Source organism: Gastrolobium bilobum, unplaced genomic scaffold, assembly GCF_033153095.1.
Source record: "Gastrolobium bilobum isolate Gb01-03AN ecotype WA unplaced genomic scaffold, APGP_CSIRO_Gbil_v1 utg28765, whole genome shotgun sequence".
Taxonomy (NCBI): domain Eukaryota; kingdom Viridiplantae; phylum Streptophyta; class Magnoliopsida; order Fabales; family Fabaceae; genus Gastrolobium; species Gastrolobium bilobum.
In genome coordinates this window covers 37544-57504 of record NW_026899080.1, presented here as the reverse complement: position 1 = coordinate 57504, position 19961 = coordinate 37544, and the positions used below count along the sequence as shown (strand labels likewise).

Sequence of the window (19961 nt, the reverse complement as noted above, 5' to 3'; positions counted from 1 at the left end):
GGCATGAGAATTGATTATAAATTATAGGATAGCATGCAGAAAATTCTGACTTGTTGTACACTTGCTTAGGTGCGCATAATTCCTAGAGTGTGGGCTGATTTTGGTGCTGTTTGGTTAATATTTGGACACTCCAAGGTAAGTGTTAGGTGGCTAAGCCTTTTGTGACTATTAGCTAATGCATGAAATTCTGAATTGTTGCTCACATGTGCCTATGGATATGTATTCTGTTAGACATTATTTGTAATCTGCCCTTGGACTTGGACTCATTGAAATTCTGTTTTGGAGACACTTGTTATTCGAAATGTTGGTCTTAAAAATCTATGAGAACCATGGTATTCTGATTTTTGTCTTGCTCATAGACATCAGAATCTGAACCAACCCCAGATGCATGACAATGCTGAGCAAATTGCTAGGCGGAGGTTGAAAGACTTCCGAAATTTTCAGCCACCTACGTTTGAAGGTGGGGATAATCCAGAGATTGCAGCAAGATGGTTGCAGATGATTGAACACATCTTTGAACGTATGGGATGTCCTGAAGCTCACAGGGTTGACTATGCCTCATATCAGCTGATTGATGAAGCTTTAACTTGGTGGACGAGTGCAAGGGCTTTGCTTCGAGCACAACATGTTGATCTGACTTGGACGGTGTTCAGACAGGTTTTTCTTGACAAGTATTTCCCTAAGGCGATGAGGAGAATGAAACACACTGAGTTGCTGGCAGTACGGCAGAATAATATGACTGTCAATGAATATATTGCAAAGTTTGGGCAGCTGATGGAATATACTAATTTTGATCGGAACATTTATGATGAAGAGTGGCAGGTGGAAAAATATGAAAGTGGACTGCATCCAGAGATCCGCAAGCTTATGTCAACAAATCATACTCTTCCTGAATTGATCAATCAGAGTTGGCAAGCAGAAGAAATTATAAATGAAGCTAAGAATTTGTCTAAACAGCCAGCGCAATCACAAGGAGGAAGTAAAGTTGGTTGGTTCTTCAGAAAGATTACCGGAATGAATAGAGGCAAGGGTCCGCAATTGCAACCTCGGACTGGAAACTTCAAGAAGAATAATACTCCTGGACAATCATCAGCCGGGCGACAAGGTCCCAATGCTTGTACTACTTGTGGAAAGAATCATACTGGTATTTGCCGACGCGGGAACAATTTGTGCTACAGGTGTGGACAGTCGGGACACTTCATTTCTGATTGCCAACAGAATGCCAATCATCCTCCTACTCAAGCTCGGGTGTTCACCCTTGATGCAGATGAAGCTCAAAAGTATTCGAATCTGATCCGAGGTAATGTAATTCTGAATGGTTATCCTCTCTCTGTTATTTTTTATTCTGGAGCATCAGGTTCTTTTATTGCGGGGCATGCTGCACTGAGACTTGGTCTCACCCTGGCTCTGTTACCTTATGAGTTACAAATCAGTACTCCTACTGGAGGATCTTGTACTGCATCAAAAATCTGCAGGGGTTGTATTCTGCAATTTGAAGGAAGTACTTATACAGTGAATTTAGTGGTTCTATTGGTATTCAGTCTTGAGGTGATTATCGGTATGGACTGGTTGGCGGAGAACGGAATAACTTTAGATTGTCAAGCAGGAAAGGTCATTGTTCCTTCGAAAGATGGTAATTTTCAGTCTTTTGCTACTACTTCTTTATTACAAGTTAGAAAAGAACTCCTTCGGGGAGCTGAAGGGTATCTGTTGTCGATTGGGTCTGAGAGTACGATTGATACTCAACTTCAAAATATTCCGGTTGTTAATGAATTCAAGGAGGTGTTCCCCGATGAAATTCCTCGATAACCTCCTCATCGGGAGATAGAATTTCCCATTGAACTTCTGCCTGGAGTTGGGCCTATTTCCATTTCTCCTTACCGTATGACACCTTTGGAACTTCAGGAACTGAAGAAACAAATAGAAGAGCTTTTGTCAAAAGAATTCATCAAGCCCAGTACTTCTCCGTAGGGTGCTCCAGCCATTCTTATTAAGAAGAAGGATGGTAGTCTGCGTTTGTGTGTGGATTGTTAGTAAATGGGTGTCCTAGAGACAATCTTTTTGATTAAATAAGGACATAAGATGTGGACCTTTTTGTCGCAAATAAATAATAAGCACTATTTATCTTGTTTCATATTTTGTCTCGATATTATTGTTAATATATTATACATAAACTGGATAAACCCCTTGGAATACAACAGGTATTTCTTGAGTATCTGTGATGAGATCACGATTATGAGGGTTCAAGGATACCGCACGTTTATTCCTAATTCTATGTTCCTAGTCTAGAGACACTGAGGATGGGGATCAGTGATCTCGGGTAAGACTAGCACGACTTATCTACTTGTATTTGGATACAAGGTAAAGACCTCATCTGCTACAGATATGGAGATGTCTTAGCTAAAGTCGTGGGTGGACCTATAAGGGTATAGCTCGCACTGAACAGACCCACAAAGAGACTCTATGAGGAAATCTCACAGAGAGTATCATTAGAGTAGTCTCTTTATATTTGGGTATGTCTTTCCTTAGACCAGAAGTTATTACCTAGACAGTGTTCTAGAAGGTACGCTTTGACTGTATACCTCGTCTGCCTGAAACATGGAGACTCATAGGTACATTGTTGGGCTTGTCCTGAAAGAGCACAGGGCTAGGGTGATAAGCTGAAGGAATTCATCAAATCTCTGTGAGAGATTAGGTTATCTGTAAATCGGAGAAATCGGGATGACCTTTATAAGGACTCGGGAATCTATGCATAGTAAAAGAGATCATGAGATGATCTGCCGTTAGAGTCAGTAAATTAAAGATTCCCTATTTCGAATAAAGCTTACCCTAAACCGCAAGGGTTGATACGTTTCCTTACCCTAGGTTTAATGGGAAGGTAACCGAGACGAAAGGAAAAATCATACGACAACCAAATATGTGTAATAGGATGATTATGTCATTAACCTAATTAGCTCTGGGGCAACAAAGCATTGCTAGTGCTCTATGTTGTCATTAGATAGGTTGTGGGCTTGTTAGGCCCAAGCCCATTTATGTCAGTGGCTATGTTGGGCCTAATGGGTCACACACTGACACCTTATTGTCATGATAATATAACATTAAAGGTATTGGGCCTAATAATGGTTGTTAGCCCAAGAAGAAGTTTGGAAGCCCACCAAAAGGGAAAAGGGCGCATGGATCATGTAATGGGCTTGGATGGTCCAAGACATTACTAATTAATTTAATTAGTTAAATTAATTATCAAATATTTAAATTTTGAATATTGAATTTGAATTTTGAAATTTGAATTTGAATTTGAATTTTGAAATTTGAATTTTGAATTTGGAATTTGAATTTTGAAATTTGAATTTAGAATTTAGAATTTAAATTTAGAATTTGAATTTTGAATTTAAATGTTTGAACGTTTGAATTTAAATGTTTGAATTTGAATTTGAATTGGCTATGAAAAGTTGTTTCATAACAAAAGGATAAGGTAAGATCTTGTTGGAACAAATCCCAAGTATCAAGAGGAGATCTTTGAGCATCATCCAAGGCTAATTTGGGGCGCTGATTTTGGGGTCTTGTGATGGTCACAGGATCAACCAAATGAGCTCCAATCAGATTTGGTTTGTTGAGAGAATAAGTGAGTGAGTTGGTTTAAGTTTGAATGCAACTGCTCAACGTATCTGGACTATTTTGAGGCTGAATGGGGCGCACCATATAGCTGGCCATATGATGGTTGTTAAGTCATATTTTTGTTGAGATATGAACTTGATATCATGAGGATATGATAGGAGGTTGTTGGCAAGATTTGATTTGCAACAACTCCTCTCATTCTTCTCCTAATGTGCGCTACATAGGGCTGATTTTTGAGTGAAGAAATCAGATTTTTATTCACTCATTCTCTCATCTCCTTTGGTCATCCTTTTGTGAGGTTTTTCTTAAGAGAGTTTTGAAAATTACCTAGCACTTTCTAAGTGAATTCCATGCGCCACTTTTGTGTTTTTTCTTGCTGAAAATTCACTCAACTAAACACCTTGAAACCTTGCCTCCTACCTCTCTCCATTAGGGACGCCTAGCTTGCCTCCCTTGGTGTTCGTTGGTGGCCTTGAAGAAGTGTTCTTCCGTCTTGACAAAGGGTGGTGTGGATCAACATTAGAAGGCTTGTATCTTCAAGCCTCACCTTGATCATCTTCAAGTTTTGGAAAGCAAACAAGGTAACATCCATGTCCTAAAGCATGTTTCTTGATATGGTATGTGTAATTCCGCTTTGAAAATTTTGTTTTCATCCTCACTTGCCTACGACCTTCAAGGCCATTTTTCTTTCAAGTGGTATCATAGCCCGGTTGCTTTACCATAGGCGGGTGATGTTACTTTGTTTGTAAAAACTTGTTCTTTACGGTCAAAAATTCTTTAAAGAATTAAAGCATGAATCATAGCATATGGATTTTGAAATACTATGCTTTAAATTGTTAAAGTTCTTATTTTATGAACATGTTAATGTGATTGCTATGTTCATATATCTGTATGTGTTCATGGTTTTGTTTCTTTTTCTTTGTGAAAGTTTTGAAAAGAAACACCTTTTTGAAAGGGATGAATCAGCCATGAGGGGTACTTTGAGTACCTTGATTGTTTTCTTATTTTTCTCTATGAATTGTTCCATGAGAATGACATGAAATTTTTGTGAAATTTTTTATCATATATATGGATATGTGATTCAGCCATACAAGGTGTGGTGTCTACATGTGTGGTTTAATTTTCTGTTCTTTGAGAAAGAGTCATCAAAATTTGAATTATATTAATTGTTATATAATTCGGCCATTAAGAAAATTTGAATCATGATTCTTGCAAAGATATTTTAAGATGTTATATAATATTTGATATTATGTGCTTGCAAGTTATTTGAATTTTCAGGTGCAAATTGGAAGGGGATGGTCATGGTGCCCGAGTTTGAATTTCAAATTTTATATTTTAAATTAAAGGTGTAATTTTGCTCGATTTGAATTAAAATGTAAATTTGAATTTTAAATTTTGAATATTCATTTTGTCCCTCCAAAGATGTTTTGGAGTTTCTTTAATTATTTTGTAATTAGAGAATTAGGCTAGTGGCGTTTAGACGACAAGGAGTCGTGGCTTGAGAAGCAAGAAGGACGAATGCACGAGCACCATGACCGTCTCAAATAAAATTGTTTTATATGCATGTATGCTTTTATGTTTTTTTTTTTAAAAAAACGACTAGTATGCATGAAATTGGACAAATCGCGTTTGTAGTATTATTATTCACATCCAATTACGACTAGTGTAATCCGATAGATGTTTGACATAGGATACGACTAGCATGATAATTATACCTATGCGTTTGATGAGACTTAATAAACCCTAAATAAAAGGAACCCTTAAAAGGAATAAAAATTTTAAGCATGATTACCTCCCACCACCAATATTACTCAAACCTCCTCTAAATAGTGGTGCTCCACAACTCAGTTGGGACCCACTGTTTTGTTGAGTAAGAGTAGTATTAGAAGTGTTAGACATTTAGGGTGCTGGTTAATGCTTAACTAAGGCATAAGTTGTAGGCTCAGCCGGGCTTATGTGCTTAGGGTAATAATGCTAGGTTGGTTGCATGAGATGCACCACTAAGTGACAAGGAGTTGTCAACCTAATGTTAAGAGAGGGTATGAGATACTGTTGATAAGGATCAACCCATTATTTAAATTAATCTTGCAATCACAGACGGGGGTTAAAATAGATAAACGCACTCTTAATCTCACTAAGGTAAAATCTAAAAGTAGATTAACCCTAAGTCAAACGGTAAGGGTCATTGACTTAGATAAAATACTGGGAGAGGAAAATTATTTAAACTCTTTAATAATTTGTTTTTACTATATGTCGAAATATATTAATTAAATTACCTTTACATCTTTTCAGTTTTTAGTATGACTAATCCACTGTCACTGCGCTCAATACTCGAGACGAACAAACTGACCGGTTCAAACTTTATGGACTGGTATCGGAACTTAAGAATTGTTCTTTGGGCCGAAAAAATATCTTATGTCCTGGATGCTGCATTACTCGTAGCTCCTAAGGAAGGGGAAGAAGGATTCGCGAAATTTGATTTTGAGGCCCACAAACAGCACATGGATGACAATGTGTTGACTGTCTGCATCATGTTGGCATCCATGTCTCCTGAACTGCAAAAGCAGCATGAGCATATGGATGCTGTAACACCCCAAATGTGTAAATACCTATAGGGTGCACCTTCATCATGCATTCAACGCGCGGAAGTCTAAATTTAAACTTTACGAATGCAAATATCAGAGTGCGGAATGGATACACATAACCATACTTATTCCATATAAAATTAAATCCTCTAGCCATTGTGTACTTAGTGCTTCATCGAAATCATAATGTGGAAAAGCTTCTATTAATAATTTCATAGCCTCAGTCCATAGGCCTCTATCTGTTAGATCCTTTAGTTTCTCTTCCCAGGTAGGTGGAGTTTCTTCTTCTTTACGTACCAGTCTCTTACCCTTTCTTTCCCACATAACTTTCTTATTACTTTCTTTCATCTTTTCCTGAAATGGGTGGTCAAGGGGGGTGAGATTTTGGGGAAAATCTCAGTAAGGTTCACAGCTGGAGCATTCTCCAACTATGACGCTTACTCCTGCAACAGTTTATAATAACAATACAAAATGGAACATTTAACATCATCATATAAAAATATCATGCCATCATCATCATCATCATATTCCTGCCGGCTTTTACGGACTTACGGAGATACCCAGAGTCCTCGTCAGGTTGCAACTGGAGTATCAGTGCACAGGCCAACATTTAATAGCATGGTTTTAAGTTTCAAAAATATCATAATCACATAATGTAAAGCACTATAAACATATTGCAGTCAGACCATAACTTATCATAGTTTCATAATGGTGGCATACATAGAGAGATTACTTCAACAACTGTAAACACTTACAGTACTTGTCGTTCTTTACTTGTATACTTTCAACTTTTGATCTCTTTACTTGCCTGTTTGCTCCCTTGACTCCCTAACATCATCATATCATCTTTTAGTAACTTATATAACATTCAACATTTGTGTTTTATCCATGTATAGGTCTCGGCTTTGCAGGTTTAATTACCTAGAGGAGTTGTTTTGCTTACTTACCCACTTGTGTAGGTTTTAGGACATTATTAGGTCATCATAACACTTAATAGAATTATTAAAGATTTCATTCTAGGCATGTATAGGTTCGGCCACCATAGATAAACATCTAGGAATATAATTTTTAAAACATGCTTTCAATTATATTATTAACTTAACATGGTTAGATCCTTTCAACATTAATCAAATAAAACCTCTTTTAGCTACATACCATTCGGCCTTATTGCCCTAAAATACCTAAGGGATTACTTCTAAAACATGCTTCTAACATTATTGATAATTTATCATATTTAAATCCTAGAGCATCATTCAAAACATCATCTTATATATTCGGCCAACTAAGGTTATGATCATGCAAAATTGATTTAGAACCTAGGCTACTAAACATGCTAATCTAACATCATCATTTCATCATCTTTCATATCATTTAAACATCTCTTCATGCTTATAATTATCATACATGGTTCGGCCTTCTAGGGATCATATACTTAGGATATCACTTTCATGCTTTTACATGTCATTCCTAACCAAGAAGGTTCATAGGCTTACCTTTGATGATGATCAACGACTTAAGGAAACACTTCTTGACCTTTGACTACTTTGAATCTTCTTGAATGAACTTCCTTCCTCCTTGAACATACAAGGCCGCAAGCTTAAAGAGAGGAGAAGAGGGATTTTCTTGCTTAGAGATGAAGGGTTCTTTGGTGGAATTATTAGGAAGAAGGACTAAGATCCAGGCTTGTATTTGATCTTGGAACAATTAGGTATTTCTCACTAACACACTCACCATTTCGAAGCATTCATGGACTTCACAAAATGAACTAAACTCTTTGTTCTTTCCTTTGGTAGTGCCGCGGCTATAGAGGGAAAAAGGAGAGACTAAAGCTTGTTCAAATAGGCAACCTAGAAGCCTTGCCATTACTTGATTGCTGGTAGGTTTCGATCACATTAAATGAGAGTAAGGTGGTGATTTGTTGTCATAGGTTAGATTGCTTAATTTAGGGACAAGAACATGATGTCAATTTCCTTGATTAAGGAAATTTAGTGATTGCTTGATTTAAGGAATTGATGATGTGTGACTAATCGTCATTAAAAGTTGCTCCCTTGATTTAAGGGATTGATGAGGTGTGACTAATCGTCATAAAGGTTGCTTCCTTGATTTAAGAAACAAAATTATTTGATTGATTGACATATTGTCATCAATTTGCTTGATTTAGGGAAAGTGATTGACTACTAATCATCATAATCCTAACTTCCTTGTTTAAAGGAATTTGACTGGCTTGACTTAAGGAAATTCGATTTGCATTTAATGGCTTGAAAATCAAATAAAATCAAATTCATTTCCTACACCTAGGCCGCGGATTTTAAATGCTTGGAAGGAAAAGATTTCCTTTAATTTTGGACCATGATTTATTCCTTAAGATTATGGACCTTTAACCTATTAACCTGACCTAATTTGTGCCTATTTTTCCATGATTTTATGACACTTTAAATTGACTTCTTAGAGCTTGTTTTCTCTAGTAAAACCGTGGGCTTCTTGCTTGTAGGGAAAGAATTCTAATTTAATTCCTAGTCATATAGTACTTCTTTAGGTTTATTATGTCATGGCCTTACTTTGGGCTTTAACTTGATTTGGGTTTCATTTACCTTATTGGACTTTACTTTATCATATAGAGCTTTCTTTGTATCACTTGGACTTGTCCACATTAAATGGAATTAAAACTTCCTTTGTTGGGTTATACTTTGATCCATGAATTCATTGGATCCCTAATGCTTATGTCTTTGGTCCATTGGACCCATACTTCTAATTTACTTAATCATAAACTATTTCATCTGAAATGTCTCGTTTATTAATTATCATAATTCTTCATTAATCATGATACAATATTTAGAATCTTGATTGGTACCACCGGGATCTTCAAATTAGGTCGTACTTCCATTTCATCCGGTAATACAACATGTGAGGGATCGGCTACATATTTCTTCAATTGGCTAACATGAAATACATCGTGAAGATTTGCCAAATTTGGAGGTAATGCCAACTGATAAGCTACCGGCCCCACCCTTTTCAGAATCTGATAAGGACCGATATAACGCGGACTTAACTTTCTTACACCGAGTGCTCTTCCAATACCTGTAATAGGAGAGAGCTTAACAAATACATGTTCCCCTACTTCAAAGTCTAGGGGTCGGTGCTTCAAATCATAATAACTCTTTTGTCTGTCCTGAGCCTTCTGCATCCTGTCACGAATCATCATTATCTGCTTAGTTGTTTCGTTCACCATATCTGGCCCAAACATTTCTTTATCGCCCACTTCTTCCCAGCATACAGGTGTTCGACACCTTCTTCCATACAGAGCTTCATACGGGGCCATTCCTATACTTGCATGATGACTGTTGTTGTAAGAAAATTCTGCCAAAGGCAGATACTGATCCCAACAACCTTCTCTTTCTAAAGCGCAAGCTCTTAACATGTCTTCCAGTGTCTGTATTGTTCTTTCAGTCTGTCCGTCTGTCTGCGGATGGTACGTCGTACTCAATCGTAATTGAGTTCCGAACGCCTGCTATAATGAATACCAGAATCGGGATGTAAACTTAGGATCCTGATCACTGATTATACTTTCTGGTACTCCGTGCAGTCTTACAATCTCTTCCACATAAATTTGAGCCAGCTTCTCTGTCGTGTACGTTCCTTTCACCGGTATAAAGTGTGCTGACTTGGTCAATCTGTCGACCACTACCCAGATGGCATCGTAGCCTGCTTGAGTTCTGGGTAGACTGGTTACAAAGTCCATAGAAATACTTTGCCATTTCCATTCGGGAATATGCAAGGGCTGTAGGGTGCCCGCTGGTCGTTGATGCTCTATCTTTACTTTCTGGCACACCATACATTTGCTTACGAATCTTCCAACATCTCTCTTCATTCCTTTCCACTAGAAATTATTCTTCATGTCTGCGTACATTTTGGTGGCTCCTGGGTGAATCGAGTACTGACTCTTGTGGGCTATTTCCATCACTTCATCTCTCAAGAGTCGTGTAGGGACGTCAATTTTCCCTTGAAAGGTAATTATACCTTGTTGATTTAAACTAACTCCAGGTTGATTTCTTAACCGTTTCAAACAATCTACGGCTTGTTGGGCTTCCTTGATCCTCTCTAAGAGTTCATCTTGGATTTGTACTGCGTAATATTCCTGTCCGCATTCACTGTTTACCACTGCGAGATTTAAATCTCGGAAATCTTCAATCAATTGTTGTTCGGCTATCATCATACTTGCAATTCCTCTGACTTTTCTGCTCAAGGCATCAGCAACTACATTCGCCTTGCCGGGATGATACTTTAGTTCAAAGTCATAATCTTTCAGGAATTCCATCCATCGGAGCTGTCTCATGTTCAGCTCCTTCTGATCAAATAAGTACTTGAGGCTTTTGTGGTCACTATATACTGTCGTAGTAGCACCGTATAAGTGATGACGCCATATCTTCAAAGCAAATACGATTGCTGCCAACTCAAGATCATGAGTGGGATAATTCTCTTCATGTGACTTCAACTGTCGAGATGCGTACGCGACTGGTCTGCCATTTTGCATAAGCACACATCCCAAACCCATCTTTGAGGCATCACAATAAACTTCAAATGGTTCTTCAGGGTTTGGTAATGTCAGCACTGGGGCTGTCATCAGCATCTTCTTTAACTCCTGAAAGCAAACTTCGCATTCATCAGTCCACACAAAAGGGACTTCCTTCCTTGTCAATCGGGTGAGTGGTAACACCCGCTTCGAGAATCCTTCAATAAATCTTCTATAATACCCTGCCAATCCAAGAAAGCTTCTTATCTTTGTGACCGTCTTGGGTCGCTCCCAGTCAACTACTGCTTTGATTTTACTGGGGTCCACCGCTACTCCTTTATCTGATATCACATGCCCAAGGAATTGAATATCGGGCAGCCAAAATTCACATTTGGATGGTTTGGCGTATAGCTGTTTCTCTCGTAATATTTGCAGCACGATTCTCAGATGCTCCTCATGCTCCTCCTTGCTCTTTGAGTATATCAATATGTCATCGATAAACACGACAACAAATTGATCCAGATAAGGTTTGAATATTTGATTCATATACCCCATGAACACTGTTGGGGCATTTGTCAGTCCGAAAGGAATGACCAGGTACTCGTAGTGCCCATATCTTGATCTGAATGCTGTCTTCTGAACGTCTTCCGGCTTGATCTGGATCTGATGATATCCTGATCGGAGATCGATCTTTGAAAATACTCTTGCACCTCTCAGCTGATCAATTAAGTCCTCAATACGAGGCAGTGGGTACTTGTTCTTCACAGTAACCTTGTTGAGCTGTCGGTAATCCGTGCATAGTCTCATTGACCCATCCTTCTTCTTCACAAATAATATTGGCGCTCCCCATGGAGACACACTGGGTCTGATAAAATTTTTCTTTATTAAGTCTTCCAATTGCTTCTTTAATTCCACAAGTTCAAGTGGTGACATACGGTAGGGCGCAATTGAAATTGGCCCAGTTCCCGGTACTAGCTCAATTGAAAATTGTACCTCTCGTTCTGGAGGGAAATTGGTGATATCATCGGGAAAAACATCCTCAAACTCCTTAACCACTAGAATGTTGGACAGTGGTATCTCTTCTTCTCCTGCAAGAGTTCCCATCATCATCATGGAGCATTCTCCTGTTTCAGGCGCTGAGTTTTCTTCCGCTCCTTCTTTGCCGATAATCAAACTGCGATTGCTGCAGTCAATCAACACTCGCTGCTTGGCGAGCCAGTCCATCCCTAGAATCACATTGATCTTCTCTAGTGGGAGGACTATGAAGTCCTGTTTGTACTTCTTTCCTTCATAGATAAATGCGACGTCTCTACATAGTAGGTACGCCTTAGCAACTTTTCCCGTCGCGGTCATGATCCGCATAGGTACTTGCAGTCTATCAGTAAATAAATCGTACGCTTTCGCCACATAATCGGCGACAAAAGAATTCGTAGCACCAGAATCAAATAGTACATCTAAATTTTCATGGCAAATATAGATCGTACCTTTGACCAGTTCAGCTGCCTGGTCTGCCGTGTGTTAATCGAGGGTGTAAACTTTGCCCATCCTTGGTGCTTCTTCTGTTGCTTGTTGGTTTCCCCATAGTGGACAGTTCTTGACACAGTGTCCTTCTTTTCCACACTTGTAGCAGTTTGGGGTTCCACTTAGACAGTTACCGTAATGGGGCTTCTTGCATTTTGGACAGTTCGGAGGTTTGTTGTTGTGGCTGTTGTTTCCCCGGTAGTTTCCGGGTCTCTTGAACTTGTTGTCATCTCGCCTGGGCTGCCAGGGCTTTCCTCCGTTGTTTCCTCGGCATGGTCCAGTCTTTCCTTTATAACCATTCCCGCTAGCTTCCACGGGTTTCTTCTGTTGGCCAATAGCTTCCACTCTTCTGCATCGATTGATTAGGGTTGCAAAGTCACATGGGTCGTTGCCGGCTACTAGCTCAGCAATTCTGGGATTCAGACCCCTTTGAAACTTCGCCATCAGAAAGTCTGGTAAAGGCATTGCTCCTCTGTACGTTGCCAATCTTAGTAACTCATTAAACTTAGCATGATACTGGTCCACCGTCATCGTTCCTTGAACCAGTTTGTCAAATTCTCCTTGTTTACTATCCCAGATTGACATCGGAAAGTATTTCTCCAAGAACATTTCCTCGAACACGGCCCAAGTTATAACCGCATTCTGCATTTCCAACGGTTGGGACGCATTCGCCCACCAGTGGTGAGCATCTCCTTCCAGCATGTACGTCGAGAATAGCACCTTCTGATCGTCGGTGCATTGGATAACTCGAAAAATCTTGTCCATTGCTTGCAGCCATTGTACAGCTGCCATTGAGTCAGGACTTCCTTGAAATGAGGGTGGTTTGTGCTTTCTAAACGTCAACAGTAGTCCTTGGTTATCTTGACCTGCCGCACCGTTTCCTGGAGGAGGTCGGGGTCTTTCACCATGACCCCCGGCTCCTGTTCCCGAGCCGCTTGCTCCGTTATTGTTTGCATTAGCATTTGGGTTCCTTCTGATCTCATTCATTATATTCTGAAACATATCTCCCGTGTTGGTTTGTAATTGGGTGATGGTGTCCCGCAACGTGTTAATTTGTCCTTGTATATCTTGCGTAGGGGTTCTTCGTGGAGGCATCTTGCTGTATATAGATACAGCAAATGGTTAGTGTTCCATCCTAATCCAAAATTTTGCTCTGATACCATAAATGTAACACCCCAAATGTGTAAATACCTATAGGGTGTACCTTCATCATGCATTCAACGCGCGGAAGTCTAAATTTAAACTTTACGAATGCAAATATCAGAGTGCGGAATGGATACACATAACCATACTTATTCCATATAAAATTAAAAGCGTTAAAACGTCAATACAAAGTAAATAACACTAAACATTATTTAATGTAATCCCAAAAAGATTAACTAATCATAAATAAAAACATAATTTATGCCGCATCATAAGCCCAGTCATAATGTGGTTGTGGTTCCTCTAGCCATTGTGTACTTAGTGCTTCATCGAAATCATAATATGGAAAAGCTTCTATTAATAATTTCATAGCCTCAGTCCATAGGCCTCTATCTGTTAGATCCTTTAGTTTCTCTTCCCAGGTAGGTGGAGTTTCTTCTTCTTTACGTACCAGTCTCTTACCCTTTCTTTCCCACATTACTTTCTTATTACTTTCTTTCATCTTTTCCTGAAATGGGTGGTCAAGGGGGGTGAGATTTTGGGGAAAATCTCAGCAAGGTTCACAGCTGGAGCATTCTCCAACTATGACGCTTACTCCTGCAACAGTTTATAATAACAATACAAAATGGAACATTTAACATCATCATATAAAAATATCATGCCATCATCATCATCATCATATTCCTGCCGGCTTTTACGGACTTACGGAGATACCCAGAGTCCTCGTCAGGTTGCAACTGGAGTATCAGTGCACAGGCCAACATTTAATAGCATGGTTTTAAGTTTCAAAAATATCATAATCACATAATGTAAAGCACTATAAACATATTGCAGTCAGACCATAACTTATCATAGTTTCATAATGGTGGCATACATAGAGAGATTACTTCAACAACTGTAAACACTTACAGTACTTGTCGTTCTTTACTTGTATACTTTCAACTTTTGATCTCTTTACTTGCCTGTTTGCTCCCTTGACTCCCTAACATCATCATATCATCTTTTAGTAACTTATATAACATTCAACATTTGTGTTTTATCCATGTATAGGTCTCGGCTTTGCAGGTTTAATTACCTAGAGGAGTTGTTTTGCTTACTTACCCACTTGTGTAGGTTTTAGGACATTATTAGGTCATCATAACACTTAATAGAATTATTAAAGATTTCATTCTAGGCATGTATAGGTTCGGCCACCATAGATAAACATCTAGGAATATAATTTTTTAAAACATGCTTTCAATTATATTATTAACTTAACATGGTTAGATCCTTTCAACATTAATCAAATAAAACCTCTTTTAGCTACATACCATTCGGCCTTATTGCCCTAAAATACCTAAGGGATTACTTCTAAAACATGCTTCTAACATTATTGATAATTTATCATATTTAAATCCTAGAGCATCATTCAAAACATCATCTTATATATTCGGCCAACTAAGGTTATGATCATGCAAAATTGATTTAGAACCTAGGCTACTAAACATGCTAATCTAACATCATCATTTCATCATCTTTCATATCATCTAAACATCTCTTCATGCTTATAATTATCATACATGGTTCGGCCTTCTAGGGATCATATACTTAGGATATCACTTTCATGCTTTTACATGTCATTCCTAACCAAGAAGGTTCATAGGCTTACCTTTGATGATGATCAACGACTTAAGGAAACACTTCTTGACCTTTGACTACTTTGAATCTTCTTGAATGAACTTCCTTCCTCCTTGAACATACAAGGCCGCAAGCTTAAAGAGAGGAGAAGAGGGATTTTCTTGCTTAGAGATGAAGGGTTCTTTGGTGGAATTATTAGGAAGAAGGACTAAGATCCAGGCTTGTATTTGATCTTGGAACAATTAGGTATTTCTCACTAACACACTCACCATTTCGAAGCATTCATGGACTTCACAAAATGAACTAAACTCTTTGTTCTTTCCTTTGGTAGTGCCGCGGCTATAGAGGGAAAAAGGAGAGACTAAAGCTTGTTCAAATAGGCAACCTAGAAGCCTTGCCATTACTTGATTGCTGGTAGGTTTTGATCACATTAAATGAGAGTAAGGTGGTGATTTGTTGTCATAGGTTAGATTGCTTAATTTTAGGGACAAGAACATGATGTCAATTTCCTTGATTAAGGAAATTTAGTGATTGCTTGATTTAAGGAATTGATGATGTGTGACTAATCGTCATTAAAAGTTGCTCCCTTGATTTAAGGGATTGATGAGGTGTGACTAATCGTCATAAATGTTGCTTCCTTGATTTAAGAAATAGAATTATTTGATTGATTGACATATTGTCATCAATTTGCTTGATTTAGGGAAAGTGATTGACTACTAATCATCATAATCCTAACTTCCTTGTTTAAAGGAATTTGACTGGCTTGACTTAAGGAAATTCGATTTGCATTTAATGGCTTGAAAATCAAATAAAATCAGATTCATTTCCTACACCTAGGCCGCGGATTTTAAATGCTTGGAAGGAAAAGATTTCCTTTAATTTTGGACCATGATTTATTCCTTAAGATTATGGACCTTTAACCTATTAACCTGACCTAATTTGTGCCTATTTTTCCATGATTTTATGACACTTTAAATTGACTTCTTAGAGCTTGTTTTCTCTAGTAAAACCGTTGGCTTCTTGCTTGTAGGGAAAGAATTCTAATTTAATTCCTAGTCATATAGTACTTCTTTAGGTTTATTATGTCATGGTCTTACTTTGGGCTTTAACTTGATTTGGGTTTCATTTACCTTATTGGACTTTACTTTATCATATAGAGCTTTCTTTGTATCACTTGGACTTGTCCACATTAAATGGAATTAAAACTTCCTTTGTTGGGTTATACTTTGATCCATGAATTCATTGGATCCCTAATGCTTATGTCTTTGGTCCATTGGACCCATACTTGTAATTTACTTAATCATAAACTATTTCATCTGAAATGTCTCGTTTATTAATTATCATAATTCTTCATTAATCATGATACAATATTTAGGGTTGTTATAGATGCTCCCTCTATTGTCTTACATCTCAAAGAGTTGTATGACATTAAAGGCAGGCATGAGAGGTATGAGGCCTCTAGAGAATTATTCTCATGCAGGATGTCTGAGAGCATGTCTGTGAGCAGTCATGTTCTTAAGATGATCGGGCTCATTGAGAAGCTAGGAAATCTAGGCTTCGTGATGGATGTCGAGCTAAGTAATGACTTAGTCCTGACCTCGCTTCCACCTTCCTTCAGTCAATTCATTATGAATTACAACATGCATGGGATGCTTGTGAGCTTGCCTGAATTGTTAAGTGTAACACCCCGTGTATACCCGGAATATTAACATTACATCGTATTAAGCGGTGCTTAATTAAAAATGCGGAATGTTCTTTTTCTTTTCAATTATGACGTCATTATCAATTACCAACTTGATTACTTAATCAATTTCATAAAATATCGCCTGTATATAAATTATAACAAGACATCTACTGAAATACCTCAATATATAAATAAAGTGTGTATCTAAATCACGGTATTACATCTCGTAATCCGGACAATATCCTGAAACATTATTACAACTCCAAAAGACTCAAGACATAATCAAGACATAACAATTCTATGTGTTATGGACAATCCCCATGCTCACCAAATAAACATAGTAAACAACCAGTCTCAACATAAAACTCCATGAACATAACTGAAGCTATAAGCATATAAACAGCATGCAAATCCAGCATCCAATCATGGCAGTATATAACAGCAATCTAACTCAGCTCCGGCCTCCTGCCGCCTGAGGTCTCAACATTATCTGACCCTGAAATAAGCATTCCCCAAACGTGGGGTGAGATCTCTAAACTAGAAATCTCAGTAAGACAAGGGGTCCTCAAGGATCTTCCACCCCAAGCTCACTTACATGTGCAATATAAGTTTAAAAAGCATTTATATCATTATCAGCTCCAATAGTCTACTGTATACACAACACAGCTACTGTTCTGCGAAATCCCAGAATATCCGGATATACAGATTCGCATATCCGGATATCCAATATCCAAATATCCCAAAACCCCATATCCGGATATTCCACGGGCAGATATCCGGATATTTCACGACAGAATGCAGTTTCTGCATTTTCGTGAAGATATCTCTTAAAGGTCCCCTTTTTACCGATTTTAAACACCTAATCATGCATTTCTAGGCGTGTTCAACATTACCCAACAACAAGTTATCATCTTTTAGTCATTAGATGCATCAAGGTATCATTTTTAAGCCTTAAAACTCAAGTTAAAGGTTGGTATAACATACCAAGGCTCAAAACTCAGAATGGAGATGCTCTTGGAGCTCAACACAGCCTCTCAAGTCTGACTCCAGGTAGATGCACGAAAATGGCTTCACAAAAGTTGGTTCTTTCTTCCCAAAGATGACACCTTGAAGCTCAAAGTACCAACTCCAAGCTCTCACAAACAAACTAACCAAAGTCAGCCTCAAAACCTCACACACAGCAGCTGGAATACCACTGAAGAACACCCTCACTCACCCACAATGATGCCTCTCACTCACACCAAGTGTTTAGGATGATGAAACAACCAAGAAAATGCGTTCAAGGTTGAGTTTTGGTCAAGAAATATAGAAGAAAGCAATAGAACAGTGCTCACTCACAAACTGATCAGCCCACTCACGTAGGAAAGAAAGGAGTCTAGGGTTTTGTGCCCATAATAAGAGTATATATAGGCCACACAAGCATTAACACACAGTATTAACTTTAATTGCTACGCTTAGGATTTTAATCCCAAACTTTGGATTATGAAACTAAATAATTTTCTAAGAATTAACATATTTTTATTATATTTTTCTGAGCACCTTTCCGGTACGCGCTTTTCAAATCCAGTACCGGTTTCTAGCACCAGTTCTCATTATTTGGACTTGAAACTCGTTTTACAAGTCCTACATATTATTCTAGTAATTATCATGCACTTACTTTAATTTTCCGGGATACTTTTTCGGTACGCATTTATATCGACTAGCAGAACCGGTATCTGCACTTTTCTTCCGAAAAGCGACTTTCAGCATTCTTAATCACTCACCATAATTATTAAAGCCTCTTAATAATTATTAGGGTCAATTATGGAATCATTTCCTAATTTTGCATAATTAATTAATTAAATACCTTAATTAACGGTGCGGGTTCTTACGTTCACCCCATCTTTTTAGGATTTTGACCTCAAAATCAGAAACATACCTGGTCAAAACTCGGGGTACTGCCGGAGAAGTTCGTCCTCACGCTCCCAAGTACACTCCTCGGGAGTTCTTCCGGTCCACTGCACCTTGACCATTGGAATGATCTTGCTCCTCAGCTGCTTCTCGCCACGATCGAGAATTCTGAGTGGTCCGACGGGAGTCTTCAGGTTCTCCCGAACCTCCACATCATCTGGTTGCACCACGTGCGACGGATCTGCTATATACTTCTGAAGCTGAGACAAGTGAAACACGTCGTGGATGTTAGCCATGTTCGGAGGCAAGGCAAGCCGGTAGGCAACAGGTCCTACTCTACTAAGGATCTGGTATGGCCCAATATATCGCGGGCTCAGCTTCCTCACTCCGAGTGCCCGACCAACACCGGTGACAGGTGAAAGTCTCACAAACACGTGCTCACCCTCACTGAACTCCAGCGGACGATGCTTGACATCATAGTAGCTCTTCTGGCGATTCTGCGCCTGCTTCAACTTTTCACGGATCATCTGGATCTGCAAGGTGGTATCTTGGACAAAGTCCAAGCCAAAAAGCTCCTTGTCCCCAACCTCAGACCAACAAGTAGGGGTCCGACACCTCCTACCATACAGTGCTTCGTAGGGCGCCATGCCCAGGCTAGCATGAAAGCTGTTGTTGTAAGAAAACTCAACCAACGGAAGGTACCTATCCCATGCCGAGCCATGCTCCAACGTGCAAGCTCGCAACATGTCCTCTAAGGTCTGGATGGTCCTCTCAGTCTGTCCATCAGTCTGAGGGTGATAGGCGGTACTCAATCTCAACTGCGTACCAAAAGCCTCTTGCTGTGCCTCCCAGAACCGAGATGTGAACTTCGGGTCCCTATCACTAATGATACTCTCGGGCACCCCGTGAAGCCTCACAATCTCGCGGACATAAAGCTTGGCCAACTGCTCTGTAGTGAAGCTCACCTTCATTGGAAGAAAATGGGCAGACTTCGTCAGTTTGTCCACGATGACCCAAATAGAGTCACAACCCGCCTGAGTCTTCGGCAATCCCACCATGAAGTCCATGGAAATACCTTCCCACTTCCACTGTGGTACTTCAAGACGTTGAAGTTCACCAGACGGTCTCTGATGCTCAATCTTCACCTTCTAGCAAACCAAACACTTGGACACAAAGATAGCAACATCTTTCTTCATGCCCGGCCACCAGAAGTTCTTCTTCAAGTCTTGATACATCTTAGTAGCACCAGGGTGGATAGAAAACTGACCCTTATGGCCCTCTGCCATAACCTCTTCTGTCAACGGGCCTCGAGGAACTACAATCCTCTGCTGAAACAAAAGCAATCCATCATCATTCCAAGACACACCGTCTTGGTTCTTCACATAATCCAGACACT

General features: G+C 39.0%; 1 protein-coding gene across 1 annotated transcript; it reads left to right on the top strand.

The window, feature by feature from the left end:
* The first annotated feature begins 384 nt into the window (after positions 1–384).
* Positions 385–1809, top strand: LOC133287010 (uncharacterized). The gene has a single exon (XM_061484547.1). It carries the CDS (start codon positions 385–387, stop codon positions 1807–1809), a length of 1425 nt encoding a protein of 474 aa, XP_061340531.1.
* Positions 1810–19961: the final 18152 nt, after the last annotated feature.

Excerpts from the sequence above, each read along its gene's own strand:
- LOC133287010 (XM_061484547.1), top strand. The coding sequence starts at position 385 with ATGCATGACAATGCTGAGCAAATTGCTAGGCGGAGGTTGAAAGACTTC.